Raw genomic sequence first — 17721 nt, 5'->3', positions numbered from 1 at the left:
AACCCCCTGCTTAGGCAGGAAACCCTACACCACTTCAGAAAAATGGTTATCCAACATCTTAAAAACTTACTGTTGGGGCATTCACAACTTCTGGAAGCAAGTTGTCCCACTGGTTAATTGTTCTAACTGTCAGGAAATTTCTTCTTAGTTCTAAGTTGCTTCTCTCCTTCATTAGTTTCCACCCATTGCTTCTTGTCCTACCCTCAGAAGCTTTGGAGAATAGCTTGACTCCCTCTTCTTTGACTCCCTGAGATATCGGAAGACTGCTATCATGTCTCCCCTAATCCTTCTTTTCATCAGACTAGACATACCCAGTTCCTGCAACTGTTCTTCATAGGTTTTAGTCTCCAGTCCCCTCATCATCTTGGTTGCTCTTCTCTGCACTCTTTCTAGAGTCTCCACATCTTTTTAACATTGTGGTGACTAAAACTGAGTGCAGTATTCCAAGTGTGGCCTTACCAAGGCATTGTAAAGTGGTATTAACACTTCACGTGATCTTGATTCTATCCCTCTGTTGATGCAGCCTAGAACTGTGTTGGCTTTTTTGGCAGCTGCTGCACACGGCTGGCTCCTATTTAAATGGTTGTCCACTAGGACTCCAAGATCCCTCTCACAGTTACTACTATTGAGCACGGTACCACCTATACTGTACCTGTGCATTCCGTTTTTCTTGCCTAAATGTAGAACCTTACTCTTTTCACCATTGAATTTCATTTTGTTAGATGAGAACTCCATTTTGTACTCTGAGAACTGCGCTTGAGAATGAAACATTTTATTTCAGGCAGCTGTCAAAGGAACGGGTGCCTCCTCTCTGGTTAGCCAAATCCCCCGAGACCAAGACCAGATTCTTAGTGTGGAACATCTTCACCAATCTTACCAATCAGAATGAAGCCAACTGCAATGAGGTACGTCAACATGTAACCCCTAATCGGTTCGTTGTTTTTTCCGTAGCCTTTTCCAAAAAAGCCAATGGCCGGGTAGAGTTCATCCTTACAAAGGCACTGTTGGGAGAGCAGAGAGACAGTTCATGCCACCTTCTCAAGTGCTCGTGGATTCCTGCAAAAAATTAAGACTTTCCACGCATGAAAATGTCCCTCATCCAAGGCCGAGGGAAGGAAAGGTTGGTGTTTTCTCAATAGCAACACCCAAAATTTGACGCTGAGGGGCCCTTGGTGCTTCTCGAGCTTGCTTCTTTTCTTGCAAACGTTTCATTATTCGAACGAATGAAACATCTGCCAAAAAACAAGCAAGATCAGAGAGCACCAAGGACCTCTCACTTCAACCCTGAACTACAAATATTCTCCCTTATTGGAGAGCACATTAAATGTAAGCCATAGTGCCTTCAACGTCAATATCAGAATCTGGCCTACATGGTAAACTCGTGGCTTTTCTCTCTAGCTTTCGATCGTGTCTCCTTTTAGATTAAACTAGCTGATAATCTGGTGTTTCCCGGGTATTTCTTTATAGAGGGGAAATGTCCGGACCAAATGTAATTTCTAATGTTGGATTTTCCCCCTTACCAGAGGGAGCCCCCTTGTGTGGAGTACTGTGAAGCTGTTACCATGGCAATTCCTCTGCGTTGTACAGTATAAGCCATTTTACAGCAGTACAGTATAAGCCATTTTACAGCAGTACAGTAGAAGCCATTTGAAGGCACAACAGGCTGTATCTTAACAGAACACACACCCAAAGGGGTGTTAGGGGTGTCTTACCCTCACAATATTTTTTTTCCAGGGAGTAAGTCATCTGTGTACCAAATTTGGTTGGAATTGCTCAAGGTGTTTCAGAGTTATGCTGGAATACACACACAGACACACAGAGCCATACATATACATAAACATATACATATACATATACATATACATATACATACATACATACATACATATATATAGAGAGAGGGGGGGGGAAGTATATATAGACAATAGTATTGTCTTAATGCCTATTGGCTGGTCTCTTTTTTTCTATATTGCTATATTCTATTAGCAGACGGGATATAAATTTTCCAGTCAGTAAAACAAAAAGCAAACCAACAACATCAGCAGAGGTGGTGGGGAGTCAAAAAAGAAATGTTTTAATTGCCTTTTTGGAGGCCTTTAACCCACCTTTTATTCCTGGCTGTCAACTAATAGCCCAGGCTGCAACATTAAGCTTCCTAAAGGAGATACCCATTCTAGGAATACTTATTTACAAAGCCCCAAAGCAGAGCAAACTCTTCCTAGAATAGCTGATCTATAATCTAATTTGGCTCTGCATGTTCCTCTAACTGAAATTATTCTTTCCCTGATGTTCTTTTTTCCCTTGATGGTCCTATGTCAATTCTGTCAGTATTCCTATGCCAAAATTCAGACTGTCAATTTCCGGGCAGCTCTTTGTTTGTTTGTTTATTGCTTTTGTTCTCTGAGAAGCCACCCCAGAAAGCAACAAAGTCAGATGACCGACCATGACTGATCTCAGAAGCTAAGTAAGGTCAACTGGGGTTAGGATTTGAAAGGGTCAATCTCAGAAATCTTATGCTGCTGGGGGGAAAAAATCCTGACAAACTACTTATGTGCTGTTTCCAAGATCCCTGCTTAGAGGTAGTCTGTTTCCCTGGAAATAAGTCCCCCCTGGATAATAAACCCAATTAGGCTTTTGAGCACATGCACTAAAATAAGCCCTCCCCCCAAAATAAGCCCTCCCTGAAAATATTGCAACACAGCAGCAGCCATGAGGTGACCACGCTCGCCGCCTCCTGCACCTCAAAAATAATAAGACCTCCCCGAAAATAAGGCCAAGTGCTTATTTCAGGGGTCAAAAGAAAATAAGACCATGTCTTATTTTCAGGGAAACACAGTAGCAGTTCTTCTATACACCAAGGGGTGAACATTTTCACCTTCACTCTGGCAAACTCTGACTGCAGTGCCCAGAAAGTTGTGTCCATCTTCTTCAAGCTCATGTCTCCCAAAAGGTGGGACTACACCTCCCAGTCACCCAAGACAAAGGTGGGTAATTGAGGATGTTAGGAACTCGTGGGTCCCTATTTGACCCTTCCAGCTTTAGGATTCTTTGGCTAAAACGGCAACATGACACCAGATGAAGATGGGAAAGTTTTGTTGTCTTCTTTGACTGATCGATATGTAATGCATCTCACCTGAAAAACTTTGGGGGCTGAGACAAGGCACGCCAAAGCCGAAGAGAGGGTGGCCCCAAAAATCCCAGCTGTGATGAGAGGGGCAAAGCCAGAAACCATGCTCATGCTCTGGAGGACAAGCAACAGATAGACAATTTAATGTGAAACATTATTGCCCAGAGGATCATGGGTTGTCTTTTCCCCTCTTTGGGAGAGCTTTATAGCTCCCGCTGCCTTAAGAAAATTCAAAACATTCTAAAAAGATCCATCTCATCCTGGGCACCCTTTTTTTTTAAACTATTACCATCTGGCAGACGGTACAGGATAATAAAAACCAGGACTAATAGGCTGAAAAACAGCTTCTATCCTAGGGCAGTAACTATATTGAATTCTAGGGTATAGTGCCATACTAATGGAATGTTTCAATTTTAATTATATGGCATGTGAAGGATGTGCTGTTGTGTCTTTATTTTTATAGTTATAATGTACGCTGAAGATGGCATTTAATTTCGTGGTACAATGTGCAATGATAATAAAGAATGACAATAAAGACAAGAAAACTAAACCAAATTAAACTAAACTAAATGTGGAGTGTGCATGCAGATAGAAGACATAGTGCCAAGCCTAAAGCGAACCTTGATCGAGGCCACCTTGGAGGCTTCAGTGTTGCCACACAACAGGAGGAAATAGCTAGATGGGGTTTTGTAGTCAAAACAATAAAGGTTTCCTGTGGGAACCAAGGACATTCTCACAGGTGGCTGGCCAGAAGCGGAGCGAAGGAACCAAGCAACCAGCCAGCACCTGGATTGGACAGGGTGACCAGTGACTTAGGGGAGGGAAAGGGGAAACATTGACTTTTTAATTGGGTGAAAGCTGCGGGAACTTTCACCAGTTGTGCCATCAATTGGTGCCAGATAAGGGTCAAAGGAATTCAGGAGAGGTTGGAGTTAAGATTGTTTGTGACAAAGTAAGGATTCTAAGCTCATGGCACACTTAACTCCTCCCCCCCCCAACTCTGCCTGCTCTTCTCCTACAAGTAGTAGATCCCAGTCCTCAGAATGGAGTTGAAATAGTCTTCCAACCGTCACACTCTAGAATTTACAATTCTATACCTGATAATAATTGATGAGCCCGTATCGACAGCTTTGGCTCTGAGCACACTCTGTGAAGTTCCAGCCGTAGCCACAAGCAATGCCTTCACAGCCCATGGAACCAGCGAGGACAGTGTCATTAATGTTCCCAGAGGCATCACGGACAACACAAGAACCTAGGAAGAATCATCAAGTTTAATTCCTTACCTCTTTGCCATTCCGTTTTTTTTCCAGTGAAGATCGTAACCCTAACACTTTTATGAAGCTCTCTGCAGCTTTGTGTATTGTGCTTTCACATCAGTTAGTATTGTGGCCCGCCAGTGGCCAGTGGAGCTGGCAGCAGATTCGGACAGTCAGGAGGTTGGGGAGGAACATGGGCCAGTCTAAGAGTTTGGGGAAGGCTCTGATGAGGGCTCTGCATCAGAGGCAGAGAGGGGGCCAGGGCCGTCTGACAGTTATCAGCTGCCTTGAGAGTCAGACATCAGTGAGGTAGATGAACAGCTGGAGCCTGTTCCCAGTGTGCACATGTGCAGAGTGGCCAGACGAAAGGAACAGCTAAAGAACAGGGGTGGACTTGGGAGTAAGGCCACAGGTGAACGATGAATGGCCCCTCCCAGAGGAAATAAAAGAGGAGCGAAAGGGGAGTGGAGTTTGCAGGAGACAATTAGTTCGCTTCATTGGTTCATGACTCTCCGAGAGTCCTTGCCAAGTTCTGCAGATCTCAGCCTGGCAGCTCTCCAAGCCAGATAAGGTCTGTGACTGTAAATCCTCCCTTGAAAGACTTTGCTGGTTGTGAATGAGCAGAATTCACGGCAAATTAATAAAAGGGTCTTTTGTCGAGACAAGGAGTTGCTTCATGTTCTTGGGAAGCCTAGTTCAGAACAACTAGTACTGAAAATCCAAAGGGGCAGAAGACAATGGAAAAAATGTTTGTGGGATTTCCCATCATCTTCTCCGTTTGCTCTCTGTGAAAATGCCGTGAAGCATTTTTAGCTCTTTCAAAGACATTTAGAACCGGATCCATGGGAGATCATGGGAAGGGAAGCCAAAAATAGAGAACACTGTGTGCAAGACATAGTTGTGCTTGGGAGCAACAACTGGATTGAAATGTAAAAGCCCACACTTGTTTCATCATTTTGAGAATCTAGAATTCAACAAGAAAACATCTGTGTATCTAAATACAGATTCCGCTCCTGTTTCCTCTTAAGAGGAGTGTAACCAAAGGGAGACCCCTCATACCCTTATTCCCATCTATCTGTAAACATACCAATTGTAGCCGAAAGAACCAGATATGACACGGTTGTCCAAAAAATAGCCATGAGAGTTCCTTTAGGAATTGCCACAGCAGGATCCTGGCCAAGGGAAACAAATGATAATTTGACAACTCAGATTGATGGTTGGTCAAGTATTAATCATGATGTTAATCCCCGTTTATCTGGAAGTTGATTGCTAGAGAATAGGTGTTTCGAACTTTTTGTTTCCTTTTTGGCTTTTTGGTTGTCCCTTTTGAATGATAGAAAGACGTTAATTAGGCTATGTGCCTGTTGATGGCCAATTTGTCTGGGTGCCAGTCAAGTACCTTTGGGTAACCATCAAGCAGTAAACAGTCAAGGAACTAGCAAATCAGACAAACAATCAAACAGTAAACAACAGTCTAATCAAGAAACTGCCAAGAAGAAAACAACACGCCAGTACTGACAAGGCCAGCTACTGTATATCAACAGAGATGAAACTCCACCACTTCTAGCGCTGATGATGTTACCTAGCTGGATAAGGAAATGTCTGCAAGAAACTCAAACAGCATCAAGGATTCCATGGGTTTCAAATTCTTAGCAGGCTTAAAGCAAATAAATCTTAGTTCTCCTAAAATGAGACATCCCTAATTAATTAATGGCTCCATTCATTCCTAGGCCACTGAGCCACCACGTCCCTGCTCAGTGGCCTAGGAATGAACGGAGCCATTAATTAATTAGGGATGTCTCATTTTAGGCTAAGACGCTGAGCTTGTCAATCAGAAAGGTCAGCAGTTTGGCGGTTCGAATCCCCAGCGCCGTGTAACAGAGTGAGCTCCCGTTACTTGTCCCAGCTTCTGCCAACCTAGCAGTTCGAAAGCACGTAAAAAATGCTAGTAGAAAAATAGGGACCACCTTTGGTGGGAAGGGAAGCGCATTCCGTGTGCCTTTGGCATCTAGTCATGCCGGCCACATGACCACGGAGACGTCTTTGGACAGCGCTGGCTCTTTGGCTTTGAAACGGAGATGAGCACCGCCCCCTAGAGTCGGGAACAACTAGCACATATGTGCGAGGGGAACCTTTGTAAGAGACCTCACCAGTTGTGGTGGCATGGGATATTTCACATTTTCTGTCTTGAGATTTTTTTCATGCAAATATTGAGATGCATAGACGACACCAGTTAATCCAAGGTGTCCCACCTGGCCAGGTACCCCTTCTCCTCCCTGTACCCCCAGCCAACCAGGCCTACCTTCAAATCACCTGAAATGTTGGCTCCTGCCAAGATGCCAGTAGCTGATGGGAAGAAGATGGAAAACAAACCGAAGAAGCTGCCATCAGGACCCCGCCAGCTAGGAACAAAATTCTGAGCAAAAATGTTGGCTGAAGGAGGGGAAAAAATGGAATATTCAGGTTTATAAAGTTATACTTGAACTTAGGGAAGTGCATGGAGGGAGGGAGGACAATCATATCCTTGCAATCGAAGTCTTGTTTCTTGGACACATAAAATGAAGGGACACAGCTTCCATCATTTATTTGGGATTGCCCTCTTGATTTTTTCCCCCCTTCCTACGTTGTGCCTGCTTGCACTCCTTTTGAAGCGATGCTTTTTCAGCCTGGCCCTTTTAAGACATGTGGACTTCACCTCCCAGAATCCCTCAGGTAACATGGGGCTGTTGAATTCTGGGAGTTGAAGTCCACATGTCTCAAAGTTGCTAAGGTTGAGAAGTAAATGTGGACTTCAACTCCCAGAATCTCTCAAGCAACATGGCGGCTGTTGAATTCTGGGAGTCGAAGTCCACAGGTCTCAAAATTGCCAAGATTGAGAAACACTGTTTTAAAGTATCGTTTATTTATTCAGCCATCAAAATTAGCAGTTCTGAATGAAAGTTTTCATAGAAGTCTGGTCCAAAACCCGGGAAAGGAGTTGCTAATTAGAACACTCAAGTCTCTCCCACCCACCCACCCAGTCCGCTTCTTCCCATTCCACCCCTTCACCAAATTAAAGCATCCTGGTAGCTTTTCAGCTGCAAACTGACCCTCCTTGATCCCACCTCTCTCCCACTCACCTTGGTAGCTGAAAAATCCTTTTGCCTGCTTCTCTTCAGTAGCTGGAATCACCGTCCCCACCACGTAGTTAATGAAGGAAATCATGATCACCACAAAAAAGAGAACTTGAGCCTTGCAAAATCAAGCAAACAATACATGAAGGGCAGTTTAAAGAGTTTAGATCAGACTTCCCAGATCTGGTCTCCTCCATACAGCCAAGTCAATCATGACCAGTTTAGATATCAGTATAGTGTAGCCTAAAGTGAAGGTAATTGTTCTCCTAGCACATATGTGCTAGTTGTTTCCGACTCTAGGGGGCAGTGCTCATCTCCGTTTCAAAGCCGAAGAGCCAGTGCTGTCCGAAGATGTCTCCATGGTCATGTGGCCGGCATGACTTAACGCCGAAGACGCACGGAACACTGTTCCCTTCCCACCAAAGGTGGTTCCTATTTTCCTACTTGCATTTTTATGTGCTTTCGAACTTCTAGGTTGGCAGAAGCTGGGACAAGCAACGTATGGCAAAAAATACAAACAACATAAATAGTATAAAGAATAATCCCTATGCAAGTAATTAGGAATATATGTCTATGTCTATGTCTATGTCTATGTCTATGTCTATGTCTATGTCTATCTATCTATCTGTCTATGTCTGTCTATCTATCTATCTATCTATCTATCTATCTATCTATCTATCTATCTATCTATCTCCCTATCTATCTATCTATCTATCTATCTATCTATCTATCTATCTATCTATCATCTATCTAGAATAATCCCTATGAAAGTAATTAGACATATATGAGATAGATAGATAGATAGATAGATAGATAGATAGATAGATAGATAGATAGATAGGTAGGTAGGTAGGTAGGTAGGTAGGTAGGTAGGTAGGAAGGTAGGTAGGTAGGTAGGTAGGTAGGTAGGTAGGTAGAGGTAGAGGTAGAGGTAGAGAGATAGAGAGATAGAGAGATAGAGAGATAGATAGATAGAGAGAGAGAGAGAGAGAGAGAGAGAGAGAGAGAGAGAGAGAGAGAGAGAGAGATAAAGATAGACAGACAGACAGACAGACAGATACCTACCTACCTACCTACCTACTTTGGCACCCTATTCATTTCTAAACTTTCATCCTCTTCAGCCAGCATGACAAAAGGACTTTCTTATCTTGGGTTTACTTAACTCGGGATTCCACGCAAGGGAAAAGAGCTGGTGGGGCGGAGAATGATTGCTCCAATTTGGGGTGTGGCAATTTTGTTCTAAAGCTAGAATGGGTGACAGGTCAAAGTCTCCACCAACTGCTCTTCTCCGATCTAAATATCATTGGGATGCAATTCCCCAAATCTTTGGCCAGTTTTGGTCCACACACCTGAAGAATATCTAGCTATGAAAACCAAATCTACAAAGTATTGCCTCCTACTGATACTTTAAAGGCTGTTTGCAAGATCTCAGTTCTGATTTCCATTCAGAGTAAGTTCTTTCTCCCCATTTTGTAGTATCGGGGGAAAAGAGAGAAGGTAGGGGATTCTAAAAGGTGTTGAACATCGATAGGTCCGTTCCCAGTTTCAGTGGAGTTGGCCTTGCTCATTCCTGACCTACAACTCAGTCACTATGGCCCACCATCTAAGGATTATGAGACGTGTAGACCACGGAAAGACATAATTCCCACAATGGAAGATGCTTCCTCCCAAATCACCCCAATCTTCTCCAATAATGCATTTACCTTGGCTTCCCACTCCATCCCAGCCAAGGATACTCCCAGTAGCACTGTCACAGTGACAACCCCGATGATCCGGATGTCATTGGTAGAGTCCACCATGCTTGAGTTATATTCCTTTGGAGAGAGAAATCCAATCGTAGTTTTAATCTCCAATCCTCCTGGCCGGTATTTTAAATTTTGGGGGGTAGACCTTTTAAGCTGTTTTTTAATTTTTACTATTACTGTACAGACTTTATATTTAATCTGTTTTTAAGGGGTATCTAATATTTTTATTGTGTATACGGTTTTTTAGCTTCTGTCTGTACACCGCCCCGAGTCCCTTCGGGGAGAGGGGGCGGTCTATAAATTATATAAATAAATAAATAAATAAATAAATAAAATAAACCCTCAGTCAACTGCAAATTTCCCTGGATTGGGCCAAGGGACTGTCTACCGCCCTATAGATGGAACTCAAGATTTTTAAAAAAGCAAAAAGGTCTGATAGATTCCTAGCTGGTCCAGGTGAATGGTTGGAAAGCTCTGAACTGCTCACGAGAGGAACAGATGTTTCACTTTCCATGAATCTAAGAAGGCAGAAGCTTTCTTTGAACCCTGAGAAAGAAGATCATACGGGAAGAGGCTCAGGTTGGCCTCTTCCTGACTTCATGGGGTACAAGAGGGAGGGAAAAGACAACCAGATTTTGAAGATGTTGTTACAATAACCTATCCCAATGTTTCACATACCTTGGCCAACCATGCAAGCCATGGGGGATTCTGGGAGTTAAAGCAGGGGTGAAATGCTACCGGTTCGCACTGGTTCGTGCGAACTGGTAGGGACGCTTGTTGTTAGTTCCGCAAACCGGCAGGTTTTTTTAAAAAGCCTCCAATGATCGCATGGACCTTTTCCCCCACTTTTTAAAGAATTTTTTTCCTACTTATTCGCCTGAACCAGGAGTAAAAAAATGCTTTAAAAAGTGGGAGAAAAAAGGTTCCCACAATCGCACTGCACAGTCGAACCTTTTTTTCCCATTTCTTAAAGCATTTTTTACCACTGATTCGGGTGAATAGGTAGTAAAAAATGCTTTAAAAATTAAAAAAAAGTTGGCCACCCAGACACCTGACCCCCACCAGTACACCCACCAAGCCACGCCCAGAGAACCGGTGGCAAATTCTTTTATATTTCACCACTGAGGTGAACGTACATACATCATCAAGTGGCAAAGGTTGAGAAACACTGTTCTGTCTTAATCAAGTATCCTTCCAGTCTTCTTGTGGAATTGGTTTCTTAACTTGGGCATCCTTGAAGGGCTGACCCTGTTTTCTTCTGAAAGATCTGGTGGACTTCCCAACCTTGCCTAGTCCATAGCTTTGAGAGATCTGGTGACCTCCATTCAAATACTAACCAAGATCAGCCTTGGCTAGGTCTCAATGAAAACATGCCCCGATCAAACAAAGCAAGCATCTCCCATGCTTCCCTTCCCACCAATTGCGATCACCTCATACCTGCAAGAGGTCTCGCACTGTTTCTGCAAAGCCCACGGTATGCATGGCGACAGCCACAGCATTGGCAAAAGCGAAGATGAGACCGATGGAGCCTCCCAACTCTGGCCCAAGGCTCCTTGAAATGAGGAAGTACGTCCCACCTAAGAGATGGGAGCAATGCAATCAGCACAGTCGCTTTTCAAATTTATTTATTTAGTGCCTGGCATCTACAGAGGCCATGCAATCACTGACACTCAAACACTAAATTAATGAATTAATGATTGTAACTATGATTTATGGTGGAGTTAGCAAAGATGGCAAAAGTGGCTGTTTTAATAGAAGAATAGCAGAGTTGGAAGGAACCTTGGAGATCTTCTAGTCCAACCCCCTGGTCAAGCAGAAGACCCTATCGTTCCAGATCATTCCTCTTTCTTTCCTCCTTCTCTCTTTCTCTCAGTTCTACAGAAACTTTTGTTTCTTTTTATCTTATAATCAAACAATAAAAATCGAGAGAGAGAGAGAGAGAGAGAGAGAGAGAGAGAGAGAGAGAGACAGGGAGGGAGGGAGGGAGGGAGGGAGGGAGGGAGGGAGGGAGAGGGAGAGAAATGTAGTCCAAGTATTTGGGAGTAAGCTTCTTTGGCTATGGAATAAATTGCTACCTGATTTGACTTTGCCATTGGTGGAGATGGCAGAAATGGATAATCCGGTGATGGTGGTCACGGTGACCGACGTAAGAATGATCACCCAAGTCAGCGCTGCAAAACGAAAGAAGCCAATTCAATTATCTTGTGCTAGAAGGCTTTCACTCTACTGGGGTTCTCCAACGTCCGTACCTCTTAGGCAGGGAACTCCAAACCTGGCAACTTTAAGACTCGTGGACTTCGTCTCCCAGAATTCCCCAGCCAGCCAAGTCCAGCAGCAAATGAATTTGACGGGACTTACCTATGCCTGCTTGTGCAGTGATCCAAGGAAGTCGGAGGTACAGGATCACACCCCAGATGTTAAGCATGCAACGGATCTAGAAGGCAGAAGCAGCAACTAGTAACTGGGAAGGACCAAAGAAGGAAGGCCCCTAAAGAAAGTCAGATGTTGGAAATGCAATCAGTTCACGGGTACTTACTTTCACATGTGGTGGACATGCACAAAGGCAAAAAAATGGACAAAAATACATACACGGTTGGAGAAAATGATAAAGCAACACATAGATTTAAAACCAGAAATATTTTTCTTAGGTATATTACCTAAGAATAGGTATAATGAAGGTATAATAAAGGGACTACATATTTAACAATACATGTGCTGACAGCAGCGAGAATTGTATCCGCACAATATTGGAAAAATGAAGACACACCTACAGATTAAAGTATAATTAGAAAAATATTAGACTGTACAGAGACGGATAGATTGACGTTACTAATAAAAGATAAGGAAGAAACAGAATATTTTTTAACATGGGATTCTTTTAATCAATAGTTAGACAAAAGAAATAGAGATTAGAAGATGAAAGATTATGGATATGTACAAGTAAAGGATACAAAAATTGGAATATATTATCATAGTTGTTATTATTACTATTATTATTGTACCATTAATTAATTGTTCAATCAGGAATTTTCTCTCTTTCATCTTCCACCTGTTACATCTTGTCCTGCCTAATAGTATTAGTGTGATTGTTGTACCACCAACAAACAGTTTTTAATGGTTGTTTTGAATAATCTGAAGAATCAATTGCAATTAATTGCAATCAATTAATGTTATTAGTACATTTTTATTAGAAGATATGTTAAGAGGGAAAAGCGAACAGATTTACTATATTCAACTGATTACTATACTATAATTAGCACTGGCTCTTCGGCTTTGAAACAGAGATGAGCACTGCCCCCTAGAATTGGGAACGACTAGCATATACATATGTGCGAGGGGAACCTCTACCTTTAATGCCCTAGCTTTGGAGATTTGAGTTTAATTTGTACCTCTGTTTTAGGACTGTTCAATCATATCATGAGATCAGAGCAGTAAATAAATGAGTTGTCCTTTTAGATGAGACCAAACTGGTCCAGGACAGTGAAAACAGTAGCCCAGGGCATTGAGTGGGTTGGAAAAGATACTGTGAGATTTAGATGATCTGTGAAAGCTACTCACCATCACGCCCTTGACCCATCCAAATCGGACAGGGTCTCCTTGAGTCTTCTCTTTCTGCTTAGCATCCTCTTCTTCGGTCGCTTCTTCGGAGATACTGTTGCTTCTGTCGGCTTCGTATCTCGGGGGGTGTCGGTGGCTATTTTCTTGCTGGAAAAACACATGGACAGAGAGGATGGTGTTTTCAGCTTAAATCGTGGCCGTAGCTGCCGTCTTTCTATAAATCTTAGTGTGTGTGTGTGTGGAGTGCTGGCCTTGTTTCAATAAGTGGATTGATTGGATGTGTGGCTGTATTATGATTGGTAGATTGGTGCTGGCTGTGAGTCCGTTGTTGTTTTGCGTTGTAACGGCCTGGGTGGTGGGTGGGGCTCGCTTGTTTACCAGGACTGGTTTCCAGATGTCTGGTAGGCAGAAGGCATCATCACGTTTATTCATCTTGTGGAGGTGTTTTTCTATTTCGATAGCTTCCAGGGTGAAGGATGAAGAAGGGGAGGGAAAAATAGAATGAAGAAGAGAAAGGGAAGGAATGATGAAGGAGGGAAGGATGAAGAAGGGGAGGGGAAGATGAAGAAAGAAAATGATGAAGGGAAGTGAAAGGAGGGGGAGGGGAAGGGAAGGATGAAGAAGGGAAGGGGATGGAAGGATGAAGAAAGGGAAGGGAAGGGAAAAGAGGAAGAGGAAGGCTCTGAATTAATTGGAGTTGGAATATACCTTAAGAAAGGAGTGCAGATCTGCAAGTGTTGGTCTCGTCTTCTTGATCTCACTAGAGATCAAGGAGAGGATGGGGAGGGAAGGATGAAGGAGGAGAAGGAGAGGATGAGGGGGAAGGAAAGGAAGGAAAGAGTGAAGAAGGGGAAGGAGAGGATGAAGGGGAGAGGAGACTGAAGAAGGGGAAGGAGAGGATGAAGGGGAGAGGAGACTGAAGAAGGGGAGGGAAAGAGAGGATGAAGAAGAGAAAAGGAAGGAAGGATGAAGAAGGGGAGGGAAAGAGGATGAAGAAGAGAAAGGGAAGGAAGGATGAAGGAGAGGGAAGGATGAAGAAGGGGAGGGAAAGATGAAGAATGAAAAGGATGAAGGGAAGTGAAAGGAGGAGGAGGGAAGCAGAGGATGAAGAAAGGAAGTGGAGAGGACGAAGAAGGGGAAGAAAGGGGAGGATGAAGAAAGGTTCGGGAAGGGAAGAGAAAAGAGGAATTAGTTGGCATATAGCCATATACCTTAAGAAAGGAGTGCAGATCTGCAAGTGTTGGTCTTGGTTTCTTGATCTCACTAGAGATCTTGGTGTTGGCATAGTTCTCATAATTGGGCACCACATCAACGGTGTTATATCCAAAGGTCTGCATGTAGAAGGTGCTGTTGTGGGTACAGTGGCTGCTTTGGGTGATGATGTCATAGGGAGCAGCCCCCGTTTGGCTGTAGTGGTTGGTGCCGCAGCTGCCCTCCGGGCTGAAGAGGGTGCTAATGGTGAAGCGGCCATTCAGACACCCCCGGTCTTTTCCTGGTTCGATCCCTGGCAGCTCCCCCATCTCATGCCCTCCCCTCTTCATCTCGTCTCCCCCTGAAATAACAGATCCCAGGGAAGGGGAGTGTGCAGATTAGGGTCTGTACCACTGTGGGTCAGACCCGTGGGCTTTTTATCACCCCTGAAACCAGAAAAAGCTGCCCTAAATGACCGGAGAGGCTCCCGAGCTCGTGGCTAAAAATAGTAGCCTGCAGGAATATCACTCACCAATTCCACCTCTAGATCAGGACAGGGATAATAGGTTTGGTATTAAGTCCTAAGGGAAAATGCTGATGAAAAACCCACCAAAACAGAAGCCTGAAACTAGACTTCTGCTGCAATTCATTTTGTTTGGGTACATTAAGTTTCCCTTATCTTCCAATTAGGTCGGACAATAGCTGGGAAGGAATTGGGGCACGGCTGTCTTGATTATTTTATGAGAAACAAGTCTAATGTGCCTCTGACTTTTTCCTAAACTATATTTGACTAGGAAACTTAGGATGCAAGCAGTTCTCGACTTACGACCGAAATTTGAGCCCCAAAGTTCTGAAGTAGTATATGAATCAATACGAATCAATATTGGCTGCTTGCTTTTACGAGGAATTGCTTATGTTACTATATAATTGCCACTGATTAAACCAATATTTGCTGTTTGCTTTTGATATGATACACTGCTAGAAATCATTTATTAAGAATTAATTGCTATTGGCTTCTGCTTATATTATTGTATACTGTCACAAATTCGTTGTTTTCTAGCCTAGCAAATTGTAACCTTAATACTGGACGGCAAGTGGTATCTCACTGCTGTGTCTCTCTTCTATTCTTGGCTTCAAAGCTAGGGACATTCTTGAAAGTTAGTAGAAGAAATTGTTACATGGGAAAAGCAGGCCGCATAGATAAAAGAACCAAACTAGGGAGTTTTCCTGGCTCATAAATCCTTAAAACATTATGCTAAAAATCAACTTGGCAAAGGGGGGATGTCTCCCGTACACACAGCTATAAGGAATACTCCATAGATATGGTAGACAGAGACAGGAGCTTGAACAAAAGGACGCTTTAAAGATAATGTTGGTAACGAATCTTTGTCTCTGATTGCGTAAACTGTTTCTATCTGCCTAAAATGTGTATAATAATCTGAGCCAATCTTGCAGGGTGTGACTATTCCTTACATGCATTTGTTTGTATGTTTTGGATATAGTTTTGTTACCCAGCTTTTGCTATGGCCATAAATAAAAGCTGATATTTTTTGCAAGCCTCGACTCGAGTCTCACTCTCTTGGGCATTTCAGCAGCTCGGGAAAACGGCTGGAACCTTACAGTTCCATTGCTAAGCAAGACCGTGGGTAAGTTGAGTTTTGCCCCCATTGTACGACCTGCCTTGCCACAGTTGTTAAGTGAATCACTGCAGTTTTTAACTTAGTAATGTCAGGCCTGGAAGCCACCTTTTGCCTTGGGCCTTCCAGCCTGCCACATTTACTGCTCTGTTGGAAATGGGAGGGGGGATTATATAGCGCATGGGAGATATGTAGAGTCAAAATAACATTCCTTTCTCAGAGAGCGTCAGTTGGTCTGCATGTCTCGAAGGATGGCGTGGGAGCAGTCACATCTGGGTATTGTCACGGCCCATCTGCCCAGAGACTGAGGTAAATCTTGAGGCCACTCCCTCTGCTCTGAACAGTAACTAACCGAACTCAGGCCCACCCTGCGCGGGGACGCACTACGGGCGGGATGTGACTGCTCCCACGCCATCCTTCGAGACATGCCGTTCAGGTAAGACCAACTGACAGTCTCCGAAGTGGGGGGTGGGAGGAGTCACATCTGGGACATACCAAAGCTAGGTGTCCCTAGGAGGAGCCGTAGGGCCTGAGTCCCCCCGAGGGTCTAACACTCTCTGGAGAACTCTCCTCCCAAAGGATGCTTCCGTGGAGGCAAAAGGCGCCCAACCGATAGTGTCTGATGAAGGGAGAGGGCGAAGCCCATGCTGCTGCCCTGCAAATGTCCTCAATGGGAGCCTGGGTGGCCCAGGCCGCGGAGGTGGCTGCACTCCTGGTGGATCAATTGCACAATACTGTCCCTACACTCCTCTGAGAGGAAAACCTCACACCTCACCGAGTCTATGATGGTTCCCAGATGTTGGAGTCTGGTGGTAGGAATCAGATGGCTTTTCTCAAGGTTGACTGAGAATCCCAGGGACCTTAAGGTGGAGATTGTGAGACCTAGGTCCCCTTTGGCCCAGGCCGCCGAGGTGGCTAACACGAGGATGCCATCTAGGTAACAATGCAACTGGACCTGGATGGAACGGAGATGGCCTGCCACCATGGCTAGAACCTCGGTGAAGGTCCTGGGAGCGGAGGCCAACCCGAAGGGTAGGGCCCTGTATTGGTAATGAGTGCCCCCATAGGAGAACCTAAGGAACCTCTGGTGGTCCAGTGCAATCATAATGTGTAAGTAAGCCTCGGTGAGGTCAATGGAGGCTAGGCAGTCCCCCTGCCTAATCCCTTCCATGATAGAACTGAGGGAGGCCATCTTGAACTTGCGGTAGATAAGCCTGGAATTTAATAGCTTAAGGTCCAGGATGGCCCTCCACCCTCCTGAATTCTTGGGAACCACGAAGAGATTTGAACAAAATCCTGATTCCTTCTCCCCCTCCGGAACCAGCTCCACTGCTCTGATTTCCAGGAGATGCTGAATGGCCTTGCGCATGAGAGAACGCTTGGCAGGGTTCTTGGAGGAGGAAAAGACCCGGAATCTGTTCGGGCGTTGGGAGCGAAACTCCAAGTGTAAACCAAATCTGACTGTCAGGAGCACCCATGCGTCCGTGGTGATGCAATCCCAGTGATCCGCGAACAAGGTAAGGCAGCCGCCGATGGGGTGATTCGATCCCGAATCACTTGTTTCTGCGGAAGTCCCCCCCCCCAAAAGGGATGCTTGCTAGGCTGTTGGAACCTGTATCTGTCCCTAGAGAACTGTCTATCCCCCTGCCTGGAGAATCTGGGAGCAGAGTACCTCGGCTGTTGGAAGTCCCGTTCAGGTGCTCGATAATTGGGTCTTCTGGGGTAGGGTGCCGAGCGGTGGTCAGATCACTTGGACGTGGACGGGAAGACCTTTCACTTGTTCTTGTCCTCGATGAGGATGGGGTCCAGAGATGGACCAAATAGCTGGTCCCCTGTGTATTCCGTGCCTGCCAAATGCCATTTTGGCCGGAACTCAGCCTGCCAATTAACAACTAATTCCCACAGCACTGCCAAATAATTTACTGAAACTGTATTACTATTATTTTCTTCCTTCCTAGTATCTATCTCTTCCAACTGATGACTATAACCATGTTACTTCCATCTTTCAATTTATATTGTTTTTGTTTCCTAGTATGATTTGATAGCTTATTAGTAAGCCTGACTATCACTAAGTGTTGCATCTTTTGATTCCTG

At 44.3% G+C, this 17721-nt stretch overlaps 1 protein-coding gene across 1 annotated transcript in view; it reads right to left on the bottom strand.

Annotated features, from left to right (window-relative positions):
• The window catches only part of SLC12A3 (solute carrier family 12 member 3), a gene marked incomplete at its 5' end in the record, with an annotated part of 35136 nt that extends 20769 nt beyond the window's left edge, over positions 1-14367 (bottom strand). The window contains 12 exons of the mRNA XM_081963097.1: positions 878-1001; positions 3134-3241; positions 4225-4379; positions 5471-5555; positions 6686-6816; positions 7503-7614; positions 9200-9310; positions 10679-10818; positions 11317-11412; positions 11600-11675; positions 12800-12946; positions 14011-14367. Coding sequence (XP_081819223.1) covers positions 878-1001; positions 3134-3241; positions 4225-4379; positions 5471-5555; positions 6686-6816; positions 7503-7614; positions 9200-9310; positions 10679-10818; positions 11317-11412; positions 11600-11675; positions 12800-12946; positions 14011-14367 — 1642 coding nt within the window. The remainder of the gene's footprint in view (positions 1-877; positions 1002-3133; positions 3242-4224; positions 4380-5470; positions 5556-6685; positions 6817-7502; positions 7615-9199; positions 9311-10678; positions 10819-11316; positions 11413-11599; positions 11676-12799; positions 12947-14010) is intronic.
• Positions 14368-17721: the final 3354 nt, after the last annotated feature.

The sequence above is a fragment of the Natrix helvetica genome (assembly GCF_964273705.1).
Source record: "Natrix helvetica genome assembly, chromosome: 10".
Lineage (NCBI taxonomy): Eukaryota > Metazoa > Chordata > Lepidosauria > Squamata > Natricidae > Natrix > Natrix helvetica.
The sequence above is the reverse complement of the archived record's forward strand: the minus strand, read 5'-3'. Positions and strand labels throughout refer to the sequence as shown.